This window comes from Cnephaeus nilssonii (assembly GCF_951640355.1).
Source record: "Cnephaeus nilssonii genome assembly, chromosome: 21".
NCBI lineage: Eukaryota > Metazoa > Chordata > Mammalia > Chiroptera > Vespertilionidae > Cnephaeus > Cnephaeus nilssonii.
This window is the reverse complement of record NC_137092.1, coordinates 42,009,400-42,030,976: the sequence shown is the minus strand read 5'-3', so window position 1 is coordinate 42,030,976 and position 21,577 is coordinate 42,009,400. Positions and strand designations below refer to the sequence as shown.

Here is a 21,577-nt window from a genome sequence, read left to right as displayed (position 1 = left end):
CATGTATGCGGGCCTTTCTCCATGCACACGGGCCTTTCTCCATGTATGCGGGCCTTTCTCCATGTACGCGGGCCTTTCTCCATGTATACGGGCCTTTCTCCATGTACGCGGGCCTTTCTCCATGTATGCGGGCCTTTCTCCATGCACACGGGCCTTTCTCCGTGTACGCGGGCCTTTCTCCATGTACGCGGGCCTTTCTCCGTGTATGCGGGCCTTTCTCCATGTGTACGGGCCTTTCTCCATGTACACGGGCCTTTCTCCATGTACGCGGGCCTTTCTCCATGTAAGCGGGCCTTTCTCCATGTATGCAGGCCTTTCTCCATGTATATGTACACATCGACACTCCCCAGGACGTACTTCTCTTCTGAACCATCTGTCAGGAGGGACATGAGGAGGGGAAAGCAAACATGTACTTCCCTCCAGCCGCCTGTGAGGCCGGAGAACAGTTGAAGGAACTGCTCTGGATCGTCATCCGGGCCTCCCGCCCATGGGGGGTGGCGAAGGCAGGGCTGGGATGCCGAGCCTGTGCTCCCCACAGCAGGGCCCGTCCGGTTCCGGTTCCCAGGGCAGAGCTGGTCGAGGGAGAGGACCGGCCCCGGGGCCTGCCGTTAGCGTTCGCTGGGTCCTGGGGGCTGCGGTGCTTTATCGCTTCGCTTGTGGAATAATCAAAAACTAAAAAATACCTTCACTTGTGCCCCTCAAGTGTTTTGGAAATGTGACTTGGATTTGTAGCTTCCGTCACCTCTCCTGGGGGAACCCCGTGGTCCCCGATCAACTCCCCCGACAGAGTCTCCTTGTCGTGAACTTTATGGTCCTCGTCCTCGTGGGTCAGGAGCTTGTCTGTGCTGCGCAGGCGCTGGTGCCGGCATCGGAGTGAGCGTGTGGCCTGGCTCCCAGAAGCCACGTGCCGAGTGGCGGCCTTGAGCCGGAGTTTAGTGCCGTGGCCCAAATGGGGTGGTTGATGAATATGTGTGCGTGATGAGACACTTTGTTACTGACAGGGGTTTGGGCCCGGCTCTGCCATCAGCCGTTCCCTCCGTCCACGCCTGTCACCTGCCCCTCCCTCGCGGCGGCCCGTTCCACCCCTTTCCACTGCCTCCCCAGCTCACAGCAGGTGACTGGCTTGGGACCAGGGGTCACGCAGACGACAAGCAGCGGACATGTCTCTGGGGACCAGCCCAGCAGCCCAGGCTGGTGCAAAGAGCATGATCTGGATGGACCGGACTCGAGTCATCTGTGGAACCCTGGGCTGAGTTCAACGCCTGTGAGCCAATGCGTAAAAAAAAAAAAAAAAAAAAAAAAAGTCCAAGATCTCCTTCTGAAGACCGACGTCAGGGTCCGAGGCGCTGATGGGGGCGAGCTCGCAGGAAAGCCGCGGTAGGGCACCGAGAGTCCTGGAGGCGCAGTCCGAATCTGCTGCAGGCTGTCTGTCTGCTCTTCCGGTCAGAAACGGCCCCAGGACGCTGAGCCTCCTTCGCTCTGCCCGGGTCCCCAGGCCAAGCAGCAGACCAGGGGCATCGACCTCCCTGGGAACCCGTGCTTTTCCCACAGGAGCCACACGGGGCCCCGCTGCCCGGCCTCAGGAGGGTGGCGGTCCCTCCCCCGGCCTCCGCGGCTGCTCCCAGTGCCAGACCCTCTCCTCGGGGCGTGGCCAGGCCGTTGTCCACTTTCTGCCGTGACCTTGGAGGCCATCACCATCGCCGCCTGTTACGCTTGTGGCTCACACACTGTCCATGAGCAAGTGCGGTCTGAGCCGAGTCCCAGCACCCCGAGTCTTTGACGCCCCCAAACCCTTTTACTGAGATGGTGTTCGTTCCAGGGATGTGGGAGGGGTGCAGGGCAGGGATGAGGAGGGCTGTGCCTCCGAGGGAGAGGCATGAGCCAGCGCCAGCAGCACCCACACACACTCATCACAAAGGTCTGTCCAGCAAGGCCGGCTGGGAAGTAGGTGTGTCCTGGCGCCTGGAGATCAGCTGTCAGGAGCGCCCACCTCCAGCCCGGGGGCCTCTATCCCCACCGCCACCCTCCTTCACCCGAAAACCTTGAGGAATTGGGAACTTCCTGCCCATATCTTCAACTAAGGGGCCTCGGGGGTTCAGCATTTATTGCTTTCTGCCCCGGGATGGAAACAGCTCCGGACAGCTACTATTTGAAAAACATATTTTTTGCTTATTATCCAAAGGAGAAGGGAATTCTCTTGTAGCTAAATGAGAAATTGTTATCTTTGTTGCCCTGATGGGTGTGTATGCCTGTGTGTGTGCGTGTGTGTGCATATGCTTGTGTGTGTGAGCCTATGTTCATGTATATGTGTGTGCCTGTGTGCATGCATGTGCGTATGTGTGTGCTTGTGATTGCACATGAGTGCAAGTTTATGTGAGTGTTGGTGTATATGTGTGCGTTATGTGTGTGCCTGTGCCTGAGTGTGTGTCTGTGCACGCTTGCATGTGTGTGAGTGCAAGTGTGTGTATATGTGTGTGTGCACGTGTCTGTATATGTGTGCATTAGTTTGTGCATGTGTGTGCATGAGTGAGTATGTGTGTGTGCATGAGTCTGTGTGGGTGCTTGTGTGTGTGTGTGTGAGTGCAAGTGTGTGTGTGCACTGGCAGGAGTGGTGTGTCCAGCCCTCGCTGCCTCCATCCGTCTCCCGCAGCCGCCGCTGAACCACAGCAGGAGGGCCGGCTGCTTTTCCCCACGGACAGGCAGCTCCGTGCCTGGCTCTCCCGCCCCGGGCCGTGTCCCTGCGCCCAGGGCGCTCCCGCCTGTGTTGTCTGCACGGGCACTTGTTGTCCGGAACACACAGCCCTCTGCACTTGACAACTGTACAGTCTTTCTGCCTTTTCTCCGAAACAGCTTGTTTAAAGCCCCAAGGGACCCGTAAAAAAAGAATGCAAATGGAAATTGTCCTGGAGCTGGAGGAACGTTGCTGTGAGTCATGGGATCCTGGCCACATGGGGACAAACTATTTTTTATTTGGGGCAATATTTCCTCCTCGGCATTTATTACACCTCTGTTAAACACAGCTCATGTGACTCAGAGGCAATCAGGAAAGCTGGAGGCAGAGCCATCCGTGGGCAGGGCGAGGCCTTGGTAATAGCGGCCATTACCGCTGAGAGGCCGCTCGCCCACCTGCCCCGCCGCCCGTCTGCGAGGCTCTGGCCTGGGCTGGGTGGGCGGGAAGAGGATGTATTGCAGAAACCCGGGCTCAGAGCAAGGGAACAGGGAGCTGGATTCAAGTTTGGGCCCCATCCCAGGAATAGACACCCCATTGGTCCCCAGAACCCAGGCAGCATCTGTGTCTTCCTCCTTCCCATGACCGCTTTCACCCAAGGCCAGCCGCCGGTTCGCTTAGGGACAGGACGCTCAGCAGGGAGTGGGGTGGGGCAGCGCCTTCCAGTGCCACCGAGCTCCTGTAGGATACAAGGTCACAGGTTGGCCACACCGGCCAAGACTCTGCCATGTAGACTTTGGGGCTCGGCAATGCAATATTTTTATTTGTAAAAAGCATATGATTTTAAATCCTTTCATATGTTTTAAGTCATAACCTGACATGCAACCTGCTTACCCCAGTCTGACAGCCGCTCTCAAAGTGCACGTGTTCATGGGGCGTCGTTGGCGGCGGGGGACGTGTCTGCGGGGTCTGGGGGGTGCTTGCACAGCTCAGAGCAGTTTGAAGAAGGCAGGCCCCTTTTGCAGGGGGTCCTGCTGCACATGGGTGTGGGGAGGGGCTGTGTGCAGGATCCTGTGTGGAATGGACGTTGCCTGGGAGTGTGGCCCTGCACAGCGCTGCCCAGCCCCCACCTGCCACCCTATAGCCTCACACCTTTTGGGCGTGGTATTAGAATGCAGTGAGACGCTGGGTGGCATTGGAAAGGCGAGGTGGCTGGCCCTGCGGTGACCTCGGGCTGTCTGTCTGTCTGAGCTGATCTGGCAGAACTTCCGAATCGGACAGCTCCTGAGTGCCCGGGCCACCTGAGGGCAGAGCTGCGGGCAGACCCGTGAGGGGCGCTGTGCTCAGTATCGGCTCTCAGAGGTGGCCACGCCCGTTCTGGGCCCAGCCCCCTCTGCCTTGGCTACCAAACCGGGGGCCGTTCCAGCAGCGGCACTCACCACCGAGCGGGGGAGCGTGGCCGCCTGCGTTTGCTGGCTTTGCCCTGAGAGCAGCCTGTGTGTTGGGGCGCAGTTGTGAACCCTAGCATCATTCTGGTTGCACGCTAGAGTGAATGTAAGCTCCCTCGGAGCGTCTTCAGCTCATGTCGCTCACAGAAAGCAACCACTTCCTCCCCGACCAGCCCTTCCCATGTGACCTTTCAGTTCCCACGTGACCCCGCTGTCTTGCCTTCGGCTCTGGGCAGACAGATTGGACCCTGATCGACAGAACTGGGTGGCCCGCTGGCTCCCAGTCGCCTAGGGACACGGCGACACCCCGTGTCGTGTGCGTGTCAGCAGTGACACGGGTCTGTTGGCCTGTCAGTTTTCCCGAGCCCGGCAGTTTTGGTCTCGGGATCTCCTGTCGCGAGGAAAGCCTCCACGGAGGTTCCCACAGGCTGCGTGGGGAGTGCTTGGGGTGTGGGGGGGTGTTGTAAGGACTAAGATAGTGAGGGTCGCTGGGACAGGGGCACAGGTGGTCCAGGCCCAGCGTCTCAGAGCCCTTCTACCCCCACTCGCGCGGGCACGGCTCCTTCTCACCTTGGCCTCCCCCAGAGGGCTCCTGATGCAGCCGGAGCACCTGCTAATGCGGGGCAGGAGGTCCGGGGCAGGCAGGTCCTGGGCAGACAGGCCCGGGGCAGGCAGGTCCTGGGCAGGCAGGTCCGGGGCAGGCAGGTCCGGGGCAGGCAGGTCCTGGGCAGACAGGCCCGGGGCAGGCAGGTCCAGGGCAGGCAGGTCCTGGGCAGGCAGGTCCTGGCAGACAGGTCCTGGGCAGGCAGGTCCTGGCAGACAGGTCCTGGGCAGGCAGGTCCGGGGCAGGAGGTCCGGGGCAGGCAGGTCCGGGAGGAGTGCCTGGAGGGAGACTTACGGAAGAGCAGTGGTGGGGGGAACGGTGGGGGGGGGGGGGGGGAGCGGCGGGCAGGCGAGCGCGTCTGCGCAGGGCAGCAGCCTCCAGAGAGGTAGGGGCACGCGTCCCCGGTCCCCCACGATCGAGGAGCAGTTTCCTGAGGTGTCCTGTCCATTTGGAAACGTGGGCAGGAGGAAGGCGGAGGGCATGGTGGGTGAGGAATTCCAAGGGGCGCCACGGTTTCTTTCTCACAGGAGGAGACGGGGGAGTCTTGGGCCACGTGGGCTGTGACTGGGGTCAGGTTCATGGCCACACGAGGCAGAATAAGAATGAACCTGAAACAGTGCCCTCTTCAGGCAGGCGCAGGCTGTGGGAGGCCGTGCTGTCTCCTCCCCTGGAATTGACTCGCCCTCCGCTGGGCGCCAGGAAGGGCTGGCTGGTGGGTGACGGGTCTCAGCCGGGAGACACACAGCTCTTCTCGCGTCAAGGTGAGGGGGGTTCTTACGTGATTGACTTGGATTCCCAAGGCCGGGCCACATGCCTCCGTGATCCCGTGTCCTCCGCGTGGCCGTGGCCATCACTGCGGCAGAGTTCGCAGGCTCTGAGGCGCTGCCCTGGCCAGGGGAGGGGGTGTCCCCTTGGTTGTGATCTGGGGACACTGTGTGTGATGCACCCGAAAAACGTGCTCAACTGCAGCGACGTCCAGACTTTCCCAAGGACAGGAGGAGCAGGTTTTGTCCCATAAAAACCTGGGTTTCCCCCTTCTCCACGGCCGTCTTCCGTGTGGCCGCCAGCACAGGCATCCCCTGTCCCTCCCTGGAGGCGCCCGGTGCACCAAAGACCGCGGCCCGCAGGAGCCCCGCGCCAGAGCGGCCTGAGGACCCTCGTGTGATTCAGCTGCTCCCCCTCCGGGGAGGCCGCTCAGGATGCGCTGGCTGCTGTCAGCTGTGAGCTCGAGCCAGCAGGGCCTCCTCCGTGGGCCCGTTGCTGGTCGCTCCGCTCGGGCCTCAGGGGCTCCAGCTCAGACCCAGGAGGGCGTGAGGTCTTGATTTCAGCTGCTCGTCTCTCAGCCTCCGCACCAGACGCTAAATGCTGCTTCTCCCGGTTCAGGGAAGGAGCAGACCCTGTTCTAGGAGCCTGGGGCCTCGCCCCCAGCACCGCTGCCGAAGGTCACCCCCCGACTGCACGTCCTGCGTGTGGGGGGGAGAGGGGGCAGCGGGGGGAGAGTGTGGTGGACTCAGCAGCCCCCCCCAGGCCTGCCCATGGGGCAGGGGGCACAGGGGCCTCGAAGGCTTGCTCAGGGCCCAGAGCTGTCCTCAAAGCCGCAAAGCCCGGACCCACTGGGACCAGGACGCTCCCTCGGCGTGCGGTGGCTGATCTCTTCAGTGAATGGCGCGTCCATGCGGCCCGACAGCCCCTCCTGTGTGTACGGCTTGAGCTTCCAGAGCTCACGGTGGGCCCCAGGTCTGTGTCCTGGGTTCGGCAGGAGGGTGTGCGGTCGTGTGGCGGGTGGAGGGGCCGTGGGTAGGGAGCCTTCTCTCTCCACGCGTGGCCCGGAGAGCGCCTGGATCTCACAGGAACCCCTTCCGGGAAAGCCACCCTGAAGCCCCTGGAAAAACTCTCGGGAGTACGGTGACTGATGCCTCCCAGCCCTGACGGGCGCTGATGGCTCTTCTCCAAGGACGGACAGACCGACTGCTGTGGGCCCCCAGGGTCCTCCAGGCACGAGCCGCACCAGCCGCCGCACACAGGCAGAGGGAGGCGGAGAGAAGCTGGGCACCCAGGTGTATTTCAGCTGCGCTGCGAGGCTTCACTTAGCAAAGTGGACCCGACCCGTCCGCACGCCCGGCGGAGTGAGCTGCACAGTGGGTCAGCGCGGGAGCCCAGTTGGCCCCTGTTCCCTGCTGGGTCTCTACGTCCCACTGCCTATCCCACAGCGGCCTCTGCTGAGGGGCCGGGGGCCCCATCCATCCCGAGGGGGCCCCTCTCCATCCCAAGGGGGCCCCTCTCCATCCCAAGGGGGCCCCTCTCCATCCCGCACGGCCTCCATGTCCTCATCCGAGCAGACTCCGCGGGGGCTGGAGGGCAGACGGTCTGTGGGCCGAGAGATGTTGCCAACTCGAGGAGAACAAGACACGTTTGCAGGCAAAATGAGTAAGAGCCCCAGTAGCTAAGGCCCGGCCCCGGGGGCAGGACCTAGAGGGGGAGGGAGAACCTGTCCTCTCCGTCAGCCCGCGCCTGGCGCTGCTCGATGCTCTCGGCGGTGGTGGGCACGCTGCCCCGCGGGAGTCTCCGTGCTCCCTCCTCCCCGATCCCTGGCCCTGCCAGGATGTGCATGGCAGCATAGATGAGGGCGCCGGCAGAAATTCCGAGCCCATCGGCTCCCACGGCCGCAGCCCGTTATTCCCACCGAGTTGCCATCATTTACCGGAGCCGGCTCCTGCCCGGTGTCGCCTGGAAACCGGGCGTGGCGTCTGGGGAGCCTGTTCAGGATGGAGCTTGACGAATCGAGAAACCAAAGCCCCGGGGCCGCCAGGTGTTTCTGTCTTCGGGGGTCTAGCCCCTTGGATGGCGCTGGGGGAGAGGGGGCGCCGCGCAGGACACCCAGCTCCGGCCCGTCTCAGCTCCAGAGGAAAGGCCCCCATTGGAGACGGGAAAGACGGGGAGCAAGGGCTCCGCGGACTCTTCCCCAAAGCGGAGACGTTGCACCCCCACCCCCCACCCCGCGTCCCCCCAGTCACCGCTCTGGCTTCTCCTGTCCCAGGAGCTGGTTCTCTCAGATGTGGAGGCTGGAGAGCCAGGCCCGAGGCAGGTCTGCCATGGAGCCCTTAGCCCCCGCGCGTCCCTCCCCCCCAGCACCCCCGGCGTGAGTCTAGCACACCTGCCCGGGTGCAGCCTAACACCCACCTTCCCGCCCGTCACAGGTCACAGGCTTCGCGCCTCCAGCTGCTGGGACGTCTGAGCAGCGCAGAGCCCTGTCCGCCCGGCCCCACAGCCCCAGCCCCGTGCCACTGAGCCGCACGGGCCTCTCGGGGCAGGGTGTGGGATGGAGGCGCTTTGTCACGCAGGGTGAGGGGCCGTCGCAGGCTGTCCCTGAAGGACCCCTGACCTCATGTGCGGGAGAAAGGACTGGCTGGGTCACAGGGGCAGAGATGGCCAAGGACAAAGGAGGGCGAATCGGCGTGTTTTGAAATGGACGCGATGCTCGTAGATTCACCCGGTGACCTTCCGTTCCGCGTGCCGGGGTCTTCTCCAAGGCGGCTGTGGGATCTCCCCTCTGGTGTCTCTCTCCCAGGCTCAGAGACTGGCAAGCCACACCCCTGCCTCCAGCCCTGGGGAGCCCTCCTCAGCCTCCTGCAGGTCCCGGCAGCACCCTCTCCTGGCTCTCTACCTGCAGCCCCCCAGCCTTCCCTGTCCAGGCTGCACTGACCACCCAGCACCCTGTTGCTCACCCAGACGTCCCGTCTCCCAACTCAGCCACGTGCCCGGCAGGACCCAGAGCGGCCCCTCTAACGACTGAGGCTCCTCTGTCCGCGCAGACCGCCTCTCTCTGCAGCTCTCCCGCGGCTGCTCGGGCTTCTGTGTGACTCGCCTCTAGTTACGGACCCGCCGCTTTCTAGTTTCCCTGTGACGTTAGCCACCGTGAAATCACTCTGCCTTTAGGGTTCTCTCTCCCTTCCTTCCTTCCTTTCTCTCTGCAGCTTGTATTTGCTTGGGTTGGTTAAGCTGCCGAAAACAAAACAACCCTCCCCAAACCCCAGAAGGGCTCTGCTTAAAAAAAATTCAAGTTCTCTCTCCCTGTCATATACATTTTCTATCTGGTTTCTCTCCCTCAGGTGGCTCCCATTCCCTCTCCCTCAGGCCGACTCATGGCCCAGAGTGGCTGCTAGAGCACCAGCCATTGCATTCACCTTCCAGCTGGCAGAAGAAGGGCGGGGGGAAGAAATGCCTTCCTGTGTTCGGACATTCCTAGGAGCTTTATGTCCAACCTCCACTGACCAGAATTTTGTCACCAGAGACATGACCACTGATGGGGGGCAAGAAAGTTCCTCTCCGCCCAGTGGCCATGAGCTCCCCTAAAAATCAGGGCTCTGTTAGTCTACGGAGGGGGGTGTTGGAAGAAACCAACAGATCAACCTTTCCCTTCATCTCTGTGCAGGTCCCAGACAGGAGAGAGACACATTCTGAGCCCATATCCCGACATAAATATTAGAGGTCAAGTGCACATGTACACGAAGTAGCCGTGTTATTGTCAGCGGGCGGCAGTGGGCAGGGTCAGTGTGAGGTCAGCGCGTCCTTCTTGCCTGCTCACTGGAAAAGCCTCCTTTCACTCCCACGTTCGATTCCCGTCCGCTTCCTCAAACCCAGCTCTGAATGGAGGCTCTCGGCTCTCCTGGTTATAATTTATTTATTTTTTAATGGAAAGTTGAAAGCAGCTATTAGAGATGGCTGGCAGGCCAGCTCGTCTGACACCAGGTGAGATTGCCTCAAGCTAAGTGGTTCCCAGAAGGGTCTCAGCTTCCAGGACGCGTCTTCCGGGGGAACTGCGCCAGGTCGGCCACCTGGACGCTCCCCGGCCCAGGAAGGCCAGCTGGGGCTCTGCTCAGCCGGAGGCGTCCCGGACTCCGGAGCGCGGAGGGCGCACACCTGCTCCTGGGCTCTGGGAGGAGGAGCGGGAAAGGCCCGAAGGAGGAGAAAGAGGTGACCTGGGAGAGGACACTGAGCCCCCCGCTGGCCTCAGGTCCCCACCTGTGTGGTGGTGGTGGTGGGGGGGCACAGACCCCCGCACACAGACAAAACCTCAGCCCTGCATGGCTCGGTGCTCTGTGCTCCCCGGGCCTTCGTCAGTGGGCTGATTGAGATCCAACCAGCAACCAAAAAGGCCCGTTACCAGCACTGACACGCGCTTTTATAAGAACATCCCGATGGCATCCTGACGAGAGCTACAGTGTGCTTGGAGTTGTGGACATTGAGTGGTAAGGGAACCAGAGGAGGGACACGGTCACGCGGGGGCATCTGGGACCGGCTGTGTCCCACCGCGCTCCTGTGCGCCGTGCCGCCGGGCTGGCAGGAGAGCCTGCGCCCCTCTTCACGTTCCGGGGCCACCGGAGGAAATCTGTCCTGAATTTGCTCCCGGGGGGAAGCAGGCAGTGTGACCTCAGCCACAGGATAGGTTCATCTCGAGGCAAACGAATATGGAGACTTCTCCTGCTTCCCCCCGGCCACCGAGGCATCTCCGTCCAGGGGACACAGCACACTAACGGAGTGACGCACTTCTCACGCTTTGTACGTACGACTCGGCAGGAAACCGTTTCCCGCACGTGGCTCCCACGTGGGTGGTCTAGGCCGCCCTGCCCTGGCTCGGCCCTTGCCTTCCGTCCTCTGCTCTGACTTTGGAGTTTACTTCACCTTTCAGGAGGTGATTCGACTCGGCGGTGCGCGCGCTCGTGAACAAATAAAAGGCGTAACTGGTATTTCGGGGGCACGCACTTTGCTCTTTCTGTAAGAACGCAAGGGCATCCTATCTCCATCCGACTCCTGTCCGAGTGCTGACAAACGGACGGGGCGGCAGAGCAGCCTGGGGCGAGGCGGAGAGCCCTGCCTCCCGCCGGGGGTCGTGAAGCCCGGCTCGTGGACCGTGGGACTCCCTGCGTGGAGGGGAAGCCCTGTGCCTTCACATCAGGCAGAGAGAGTGGCCCCGGGGCGGTCGCCTCACACCTGCCCCCGAACACCTGTCTGCTGTGGGTCTGCCTCTCAGCCCAGGTCTGGTCCCTGCGCTGCTGCTCACATCCCAGGACAGTGTGCTCTGCTCCGGCCTCCTCCCCACCCGTGGGTGTGAATCCAGCCGGGCAGTAACCTGGGCCTCCCAGCCACCTGTCCTCGGTGAGGAAACAGTGCCCTCTGGTGGGCCCTGCGGGGAGCTGCTCCGGCCCGGTCATGGCTCAGGCCAGACAACCCACTCCCGCGCTGAGCCTTGCGCTGGTGTGTTTTCTCCTTGAGAGGAAAAGCGGAGTAAGAACAAGGGGGTCCTCTAATCTTGGTTTCAGTAAAGGATTAACCCAGGGCCAGTGGTGGAAGGGTGGGTGTGACCTCAGATGCATTGTAAAGGGGTGTGACAGTTTCTGTAGAAATCACTTACGGGCAGCAACGGGGATTGGCCCTTTAAGGCCAGCTTCAGTGATGCTGCTGGGCTGGGAGCGCGGGAGGCGGCGGCGCCGTCAGGGACGGAACCTGATCGCATGTGATGGCTGCGGATTAGGTAACAGCTCCGCCGTGGAATTGGATCTGGAGGGCTCATTTGAGTGCTGCAGGGTGCCCGGAGATAAAGGGGACCTTTTAAATAATCATTTTGTCTCCTATCGCCAGAGGAGGAAGCGTCGTTCTGCTTAGGCCATCGCCCTTCTCGTTTATTTCACATTGGTGGCGTTTGTTTAACTGCGGGTTTTCCTGTGAGTCGTGGGCCCATATGTGCGTGTAGGGTGTGAGCGGGCATTGTGCCGCCCTCACGCCCACGTGGCAGCCCCGGCCGCTGGAGGCAGAATCTGCCACGGAACAGAGTGGAGGCGAAGGCTGTCTCCTATCCTTGCTGTTCCCATCAGTACCATTTTTTTCTCTGAAATTTTTTACCGGAGCCCCCAGCTTGTCTGGTGCCTCATATTTTTATCATACCATTGCTTATTGTCCACATTTAGAAACCAGTTATATTACATCTCAGTGGGGCCTAATTTCTTTTTGAAAAGTATTTTCATAGGACTCGGGAAAGGATAGAATCTAAGTGAAACGCTCACACTTCTACGGTGATTTTTTAATTCTCCCTCAACTAACTGGATCCTTCATGCGTTCGGGCGTCACACCCTTGTCCATCTGACCCTCGGCAGCGGGCACGGCTTCCTCCCAGGTCCCTTCCCAGCCATAGGCATTCCTTCCTTGTTTTATTGAGCACCAGGCCGTTGTCCAGACCAAGGAAAACAGTGATTAGGTCGGCGTGGGGGTCTGTGCCCCGCTGTGCTTCCCGCTGGTTGTTAAAGGGGAAGCGCCCTGGCCGCCCGCTCAGTGGCTGGAGCGGCGTCCCACGCACCGAAAGATTCGCGTCCCGGTCGGTCGGGGCATATTCCTAGATTGCGGGTTCGATCTTGGTCGGGGCATGTATGGGAGGCAGCTGACTGCTGTTTCTCTATCACGCCTCTTACCCCCCGCTCCGAGGGCCACCCGGGTCCGCGCGGCCCACTGCACGGCCGGCGTGCCTCAGGGTGTGATGCAGGAGCGGGCTTCCTGAGAGCCACCCTTCTGGCTGGTTCTCGCTGCGTTAGATACAGCCCTTCCCCGGCACACCCCCTGGGCTCACCAGGCGCACCCCTCCCCTCCCTGAGCCAGCTCTTGCCCCCGCTGGTCCAGTGGCTCGTCTCCATGGGTCACGGGACCCTGCCAGCCCATCCCCAACGTGTGGACAAACGGGACTGCTGCCCCGCGGGCCTCCGTCACTCCCCTCCTTTCCTGCGCCATCCAGCGGCTTCCCATGTTTGCTCACTGGACGTTCTTCCCAGGTTCCCTCTCCACAAAGACCTGGCTGCGGGCACCCTTGCTGGGTGCACTGAGCTGTGTGTCTGTCGGGTGCAGGGTGTGCCAGGGGTGAAGGAACCACCCGCTGCCCTGCTGACCAACTAGATCACTCCGTCCCTTAGTCCACCCTCTCCCCACCCTTCACTGCCCGGGCCCCACACTGCAGGCGCCCGCAGCCCCGCCCTTCACTGCCCGGCCCCACACTGCAGGCGCCCCACACTGCAGGCGCCCGCAGCCCCGCCCTTCGCCGCCCGGGCCCCACACTGCAGGCGCCCGCAGCCCCGCCCTTCACTGCCCGGCCCCACACTGCAGGCGCCCGCAGCCCCGCCCTTCACTGCCCGGGCACCACACTGCAGGCGCCCGCAGCCCCGCCCTTCACCGCCCGGGCCCCACACTGCAGGCGCCCGCAGCCCCGCCCTTCACTGCCCGGGCCCCACACTGCAGGCGCCCGCAGCCCTGCCCTTCACTGCCCGGGCACCACACTGCAGGCGCCCGCAGCCCCGCCCTTCACCTGCCTGGGCCCCACACTGCAGGCGCCCGCAGCCCCGCCCTTCACTGCCCGGACACCACACTGCAGGCGCCCGCAGCCCTGCCCTTCACTGCCCGGCCCCACACTGCAGGCGCCCGCAGCCCCGCCCTTCACCGCCCGGGCCCCACACTGCAGGCGCCCGCAGCCCCGCCCTTCACCGCCCGGGCCCCACACTGCAGGCGCCCGCAGCCCCGCCCTTCGCCGCCCCAGGCACTGTGGGTGCTTTCAGCTCTGGTTTTCCCCGTTTGGTGCCCACTAACGCCCCTCTCTGTCTCCCTGCAGTTCTGAGCATCCGGGGCGCCCAGGAAGAGGAGCCCACAGACCCCCAGCTGATGCGACTGGACAACATGCTGCTGGCAGAGGGCGTGGCGGGTCCCGAGAAGGGGGGCGGCTCGGCGGCGGCAGCGGCGGCCGCAGCGGCCTCTGGAGGGGCCGGTTCTGACAACTCGGTGGAGCACTCGGACTACAGAGCCAAGCTGTCGCAGATCCGACAGATCTACCACACGGAGCTGGAGAAGTACGAGCAGGTAATGCCCGCCGGGCCTCCTCCGCCCAGACTCCGTCACCTGCAGTCCAGCACGCCTTCCTTCCACATCACGCAGGGCATGCGCGGGTGGGCACTTCCCCGCCCCCTGAACAGAGCAGGGTCTCTGGGATCCTGGAGTCAGACTGACGTGGATTCCAATCCTGCCCCCTGCAATGGTGTGGGGCCTGTGTGACCGTGTGTGCATGTGTGTGGGAGTGAGTGTGTCCCCTGCAGTGGTGTGGGGCCTGTGTGACCGTGTGTGTGTGTGTGTGTGGGAGTGAGTGTGTCCCCTGCAGTGGTGTGGGGCCTGTGTGACCGTGTGTGCGTGTGTGTGGGAGTGAGTGTGTTCCCTGCAGTGGTGTGGGGCCTGTGTGACCGTGTGTGCGTGTGTGTGGGAGTGAGTGTGTTCCCTGCAGTGGTGTGGGGCCTGTGTGACCGTGTGTGCGTGTGTGTGGGAGTGAGTGTGTTCCCTGCAGTGGTGTGGGGCCTGTGTGACCGTGTGTGCGTGTGTGTGGGAGTGAGTGTGTTCCCTGCAGTGGTGTGCAGGACCCAGTGTTCCACAACTGCCCCAGGTGGCGGTTGTGCAAAGAGCTGAGCACTTGGAGTCGAGCTGTTACAGGAAAGGGTGGGAGCGGCTGCGAGGGCAGAGGCATCAGTGAGGGTAAGGATTCTCATCGAGAGGGCTCCTCCAGCTGAGACCCTCCCTCTGCACACCGCATGCTCACACACACACATGCACTTGCACACACATACACTCACTCTCTCACACTCACAGCCAGTCACACATATAACCTCACAATCTCACACACATGCATTCACTCTCACACACTCACACTCAGTCACACACGCACACAACCTCACAATCTCACACACATGCATTCACTCACACACTCACACTCAGTCACACACAAAATGTCACAATCTCACACACACACTTATACACTCTCACACACTCAGTCACACACACAATCACAATCTCACACACATGCACTCACACTCAGTCTCTCACAGACGCAGTCACACATGCTCACACACACATGCACTCACACACACGCATTCACACACACACTCACAGACACAGTTACTCATACACACTCACACTGGCTGACCAGTGACACACTCACACATCACGCTGTCTCCATGGCTGGCAGGAGCAGTCCCACGTCCAGGAGTCCCCAGACCAGCCTTCCCTCATTGATTGACAGATGTCTGTTTCCCGCCTTGGCGGCAGCCTTGTCCTGACACCACAGCTGACTTCCTCCCTTGACTGTCAGGTCCCGGGCTTCCTCTCCTTCCTCGGGTCCCACAGGAAGAGGGAGGAAGAGCAAAAGGGAAAGATCCTGCCCTCCAGTCCACTTATGACTGTCTAGGTGGAAGGCAGATGCAAACTTAATAGACAATTTAAATTTTAAAGTAGAAATAAGTATTTAAAAAGTTAAAGTGAAGAAGTTTCATTGTTGTACTCAGACCTACCTACCTTTGAATTGGATTTCTGCTAAGAACCTTCGTTAATGAGATAAACTGGCGCTGGGGCCAGGCCTGGTGAAGCAGACGGGTGGGAGGCTCAGCCAGGGAGCCAGCGGTCACCCTGCCTTCTCGGACAGAACCACGGCCCTCCACGGGTTGGCTTGTGTACACTCTGAGCCCAGGGTGTGCGTGGAGAGCTGGCTGACGCAGGAGCCAGAGGGCAGTCGCCCTGAGCAATGGGGCACCTGGGGAAGACACGGGACATTTCCTACCAAGGTTCCCGGCTCTGGCTGCCTCCTTCCCTCCACCAGTCAGCCTGTCTCTGGCATAACTGCCTGGCCTGGCATCCAGGGAACTCACTCCGAGCTCCCGGGCCCAGGAGAGCCCGGAGTGCGCCCCCCCCCCCCCCGCCCCCCTGCACCAGCCCTGGAGTGGATGTTAGACGGGAAGGTATTGGGAACTGGCTTTGTTCTCAGCACAGAACTGACTTCCTGATTTAACCCATCACCCCTCTGTCACCCCAAGCGAGGAAGCCACGGCTACCGCATTTCCTCCAGGGAATTCTGTGCTTGGGGGCCCGGGACAGGTACTGTCATCCTCTCCTTTGGTACAGTGAGGAAACGGAGGTCAAAGGTCAGGTGATGTGCCTGGGGCTCAGCCCGCGTGGGCAGGTTGCCCCGGGGCCGGGCTATGACCACGAAGGGGTCAGCCTGCCCTCTGTGGCTCTGTGAACTGCTTGCTGGCCCCAGGCCCTCAGCAGCTCCTCAGGCAGGTACCTGCACCCCCTGACAGAGGTGCTGGGTCCTGGGCGCTCCCGGGGAGCCCGCCGTCACAGAGTCCGCGCTCACGTGTGGTGGGAATGGTCCCTGGTCATCACTCTCAAGAAGGACTAAGAAATCACCGCCTGATCACGTGGGCATTTCCGGTGAGAGCCAATACCGCTTAGCACACTCTGGGTGCCTGATCTCGCATTCAGATTAGTTGTGTTGTTTATTATAGCGAATAGCAGCTCGCAGGGGACTATGCCTGTGCCGTTGGCCTTCTAGCTGGTCTCACTGAGACCCATCTCACTCGTTTTTCTGTGGCCATTCCTCCTGGCGGCTTTTTGAAAAATAGGACAGCTCAGCAGAGGAAATTGTGTTGGTACCTGGATGCAATGATCAAGTTGACTCTTTAACAGCTGCTTTTGTTGTGTGTGTTGTTTTGATTTTAGTTTGTTGCTGGTAGAGAACCAGGTGTAAGGAGCCCTGAGGGCTTCCCGTAACGCCCCTCCCCCTCGCGCCCCACCCCTCCAGCCACCACAGCGGCCTGCACGCACTGCCCACCGATGACTGGTCCGGCAGCTGCTGGAGGGCTCCTCAGAAAGAAGGGGAGGAATTGTCTTGTTCGTGAGACGGGGTTGGTACACGGTTTCAGCAGCCACTCTGAGGCGGAGGCCTGGGGAGCTGGCTGTTCTGACAAAACCGCCATGGCGGGAACCTGGGGGTTGGCCCGTGTGCTTTCTTCAGAAAATGGGGCTCCCTTGGCTTTGCAGGCTCCCAGCTTCTGTAAGCAGTGCTGCCGGGACGTGGACGGCCAGTCTCCAAGGCTGACCTGGGCTGGTCACTCGCACCCCGATGAGAGTGGCCTCCCCTCCCGGGAAGGGCTAAGGGGAGAAGGTGGATGTAAGGCGGATCCAGGGCGGAGCCAGACTTTCTCAGAGGCCTTTGCTCTCCCAGGAACAGCCTTTCAGAGACCGCCACCCGGGGGCCGCTGCAGCGCTGGCTCCGGGAAGGGACCGACCTTGACCTCCAGCAGTGCCCTCCGTCCCAGAAACCGCCCACCTGTGTGGGTTGCACTGATTGGCCTTTGTAACCGGCCCTGGTTCTGAGGGGGCAGCCCAGCACCAGGGCTGAGTCTGGGGGATGGAGAAGGCGTGCAGGCAGTTGAAGTCTGGAGAGATCTGGGCCGGGATGTTCTGTCCGTCTTCCCGGACTTGGAACGCCGTACGCTGCTGGCTGCACGTCCAAGCAGCTGGCCAGCAGCTGTGTGGCTGCCCCTGGGCAATCGGTGGGGGCCCCCTGTCTGCCTGTGTCTGAGCGGGAGGCCCGGGAAAGGCAGTGTGAGTACTTTTATCCTCAGCAACGAAGACATTCATTTTGGCCGCGCCCTGTAGCTTCATGGTGGGAGCCAGTGCCCTTGGCAATGCCTCCTCACCGGCCCCCAAGGTGGGGCTGTGGAAAGCTGCGGCTGCTGCCCCAAACCCGCACCCCACCCCGAGCCTCCTGGAGTCCCACAGCTCACTGCCGGGTTTACCCCCTTTTCTGTACACGGAGTGGGGTGGTTCAGGGCAGAAGAAACTTATAATATAGAGCCTGTTTCTATGGTAGCATCTTAGTGGCGAGCAGAGGCCACCTGGACCCCATTGTCCATGGATTTGTCCTCAGCAGGTGTCTGCAGAGTAGAAGCCCTTTTGTTTTACCAGGAGGGAGGCTGAGGGCTGGAGGAGCTCACCCAGCTGTGATAATACATCGGGTCCCTGAGGTATCGGTCTTTGAAGAGATGGTGATACACGTTGAGATGGCCCTACACGAATACAGTAGCTCAGTTCATGCTCGCCGCCTCCGAGGGGGGTGTTGTCACCCACGTCCCTCATCAGGAAGATGAGGCAGAGACGTGAAGTTGGGTGACTCCCGAAGGCCCTCAGCCAAGGGAGCCGGAGGGGACTCCTCCTCGGCCTCAGCTGTGTCCCAGCGACGGGCCCCATCCGCAGGGCACGGCTCAGGAGTGTGGGCACTGCCAGGCTCGCTAGAGGGTCAGGAATGATCGTGCCCACCCAAACGAATAGAGGAGCTCTGGGTGGCGACAGGGTTCACCCAAATCTGCAAGGAGGCAGGTCAAGGCCAGCCTCCCAGGCCCAGAGGATGCATCTCTGCGTAGCTTTGGGCAGCCACGCTCAGAGGATCGCTCGGGGAGGGGCAGCGGCCGGGACTGTCGCTGCATCACTGACCAACAGGAGGGCTTCGTGCTGCCGAAACGTGGCAACGCCTGTTGCCGATCACGAATGCATTCCGTGGTTAAGATGGGGCTGCACCTCTGAGTCTCGGGTTCCCACAGCAGCCTGCTGCCTTTTCCTGTGCACAGGGAATCCGCTTTGACGACAGTGCGTGAGCTCACCTGGGAGCAGGTGCTGACGAGAGTGCTTTACTGAGTGCCGAGCTGGGATACCTGGCTGCAGGGGATAAGGACCGAAACTGAAAGAAAGGGCAGCGAGTCAGAGGGGCGGGCCAGGATGCCTGCGCCCGAGGGCACCGCGGTCACACCCTGCTAGGCTCTTGTCTGCAGGGCGAGCCCCTGAACCCTCCAAGCCCCGTGGTGAGGCTGTGCCTGTGGGCCCCCCGCGTTGTGGACACGGGGCCTCCCAGAGCCAGCGAGGAGGGACTCCTCGTAATGAAAGTAGGAGTGGAAATGGATTGATGGAAAAGCTTAGAATCCCAGGATCCTACCCTTCCGTGGACAAGGCAGGACGTGCTTTTGTGACCCCAAACTCTCTGTGGCTGTGAACACCGGGGTGAAGGGTTGTGACGTGCATTTTACACTGAAGTTATCTTCTTGTCTTTCACAGTAGTAAAATCATGAGGAAAAAAATCATGATTAAGAATTTTCTTTTCTCTTAAAATCTATATGTGGCCCAAGGTTAGCGTCAGGGCTGATGGGTTTCCAGCCGTCACTTAGTCTGTGCCTCCGATTTGTCAAAATGCCACCAACACCCAGTGCGTCCCTGCACACACATCCCGGGGTGCCGCACATCCCTCCCCCCTCCCACCCCTCACCTGCGTGTCCTGTCCCCGCAGCGTCCCTGCACACACACCCCGGGGTGCCGCACAGCCCTCCCCCCTCCCACCCCTCACCTGCGTGTCCTGTCCCCGCAGCGTCCCTGCACACACACCCCGGGGTGCCGCACAGCCCTCCCCCCTCCCACCCCTCACCTGCGTGTCCTGTCCCCGCAGCGTCCCTGCACACACACCCCGGGGTGCCGCACAGCCCTCCCCCCTCCCACCCCTCACCTGCGTGTCCTGTCCCCGCAGCGTCCCTGCACACACACCCCGGGGTGCCGCACAGCCCTCCCCCCTCCCACCCCTCACCTGCGTGTCCTGTCCCCGCAGCGTCCCTGCACACACACCCCGGGGTGCCGCACAGCCCTCCCCCCTCCCACCCCTCACCTGCGTGTCCTGTCCCCGCAGCGTCCCTGCACACACACCCCGGGGTGCCGCACAGCCCTCCCCCCTCCCACCCCTCACCTGAGTGTCCTGTCCCCGCAGCGTCCCTGCACACACACCCCGGGGTGCCGCACAGCCCCCCCCCCCACCCCTCACCTGTGTGTCCTGTCCCCGCAGGCCTGCAACGAGTTCACCACCCACGTGATGAACCTGCTGCGCGAGCAGAGCCGGACCAGGCCCATCTCCCCGAAGGAGATCGAGCGGATGGTGAGCATCATCCACCGCAAGTTCAGCTCCATCCAGATGCAGCTCAAGCAGAGCACGTGCGAGGCCGTCATGATCCTGCGCTCCCGGTTCCTGGACGCGCGGTGAGTCGCCCTCGGCCTGGCCTCTGGGAGTGTCCAGGGGGCTGGGGCTGGGTCCTGCTCCAGGCCCCGGTTTCCCCAGGGAGCCGAGGAAGGGCGTGGGCCAGGGAGGCCGCTGTGGCCAGAGCTGCAGGAAGCGTGGGGCTGGCGGGGGGGGGGGGGGGGGGGGTGTCCATCCCGGAGCAAGGACAACGTGGCTACAGTGACAGCAAAGGCAGGACTTTGTCCTACCACTGGGGACCTCCTCTTTTTAATTTATTGATTTGAGAGAGAGAGAGAGAGAGAGAGAGAGAGAGAGAGATTGATTTGTTGTTCCACCCATTTTTGCATATTCATACTTGATCCATTAGTTGATTCTGTATGTGCCCTGACCAGGGATGGAACCCACAACCTTGGTGTATGGGGTACGACGCTCTCACCCCCTGAGCGCCCGGCCAGGCAGGGACCGGCTCTGTGGGCCCATAAGGCAGTTCCGTTTGAGAGCTGGGATCCCTCCCGGCCATGTGCAGGCCAATCCCCACGTGCCATGCTCCAGGCTGAGGCTAGGAGAACAGACGGTGAGACCCGGTCCCGGGGGCACAGGGAGCGAGGACTGGTCCAGGGGCCGAACCGTGGCTCAGGCCCTTGTTTCATTTGGGATTGCTGCTCAGGACCTCGTGTGAGTTCAAATAATTCAGTTGAAACCATGGATGCAAAGGCCCTTTAAGACTGAACCTGAGAACAGGTGACAAGCCACAGGCTCTCAGCCTCTCCTCCCCAGACCAGAGGGTTCGGGCAGCGCTGGACTTCCCCGGCGCACGTTCCCCGCCGGACGGCGTGGGGATTGCGCCTGCTGCGGGGGGCACCGTGTGACCTCGCAGGCGCCCCTCGAGAGGCTGCCTTGCTGGCTGCACCTCGTCCCCAGGGGCCTCTCCCACGAAGGCAGTCACCTTCCTTGTGTCATTTTCGGAAGACAAGCCCAATCCCCGATTTTTATTAATCAACAGTCAGATGTGTCAGGGGGGCGGGGGGGTGCACCGTTTCACGGTCACAGTTTTTTCAGACAGACTGGCTGCTGTCTTTGCATTTGTCTCCCCTGGAATCGTGTGTTTCCGCTCCATCGTGGCCTTTGCCGCCCACGGGCCGGGCCTCTCCTCACTCCCTGTTGTTCGGTGTGTTGTGGGCCCTGGAGCGTAGTGTGAGGACGCCAGCCAGCAGCCTGCCTCTGGGCCGGCGGAATAGCCACGAGAAAGTAAAACTGAGGATGGCTTTTCCCGGCCGGGCGTGCCGACGAGTGGGGAGGGGGGTCCCCGAGGCAGGACCCTGCGTCCCCCTCCTCCAAGGCCGCCAGCCCGGCTTCTCTCACGCGGGCTGTTCCTCGCAGGGCGGCCTGTGAGGTCCCTCCCTGAGTGCAGCCGCACTCTGCCATCCCCATGGCAACGCCCCTCGTTAGAAGGCCGGAGTTGGTATTTACGTTGGCAGATCCTGAAAAAGGAGAAGTTGGACCCAAACTGAGTTCTTTTCAAGAAAGGAGGCGGGGGAGGGGCAGGCCGGTGCCCAGACTGTTCTTGCCGCAATCCTGCTGCAAAGCCAGGGCCTCGGCGCCCATGGCCTTCACGCCGACGTTCCCTTCGGCCCGGGACCGTCCCTCCCGGGGACGTCTTCCTGCTTGGGTTGCGACCTCTGAGTCGTGGCCTCTGAGCCACGGTCCCAGCGAGCACAGCTGAGCCAGCCGTCCTTGGCGTTTATTCTGGGGGGTATTTGGTGTCAGTGAAAGAATGTAACCCCAACGCCGTCCCGGGCCGAGCCAATGGCTTTCCGAGCGCAAACACAGCGTGCGGCGGCCTGCCGGGCAGCCGTGGCCTCTTCCCGCTGCAGCGGGCCAGGCTGCGGGGCTCAGCAGAGAGGTCCCCAGGGAGGGGAACATGCAAGGGGGACGCGTGTGTGCTAGGTCACCAT

General features: G+C 61.8%; 1 protein-coding gene across 2 annotated transcripts in view; it reads left to right on the top strand.

Moving 5' to 3' along the window:
- PBX1 (PBX homeobox 1) overlaps positions 1-21,577 on the top strand; it is a 203,267-nt gene that overhangs the window by 152,231 nt on the left and 29,459 nt on the right. For both annotated transcript variants that reach the window (XM_079761184.1, XM_079761185.1), the window contains 2 exons: positions 13,365-13,609; positions 19,452-19,642. In XM_079761184.1, the coding sequence (XP_079617310.1) occupies positions 13,365-13,609; positions 19,452-19,642 (436 nt within the window). The remainder of the gene's footprint in view (positions 1-13,364; positions 13,610-19,451; positions 19,643-21,577) is intronic.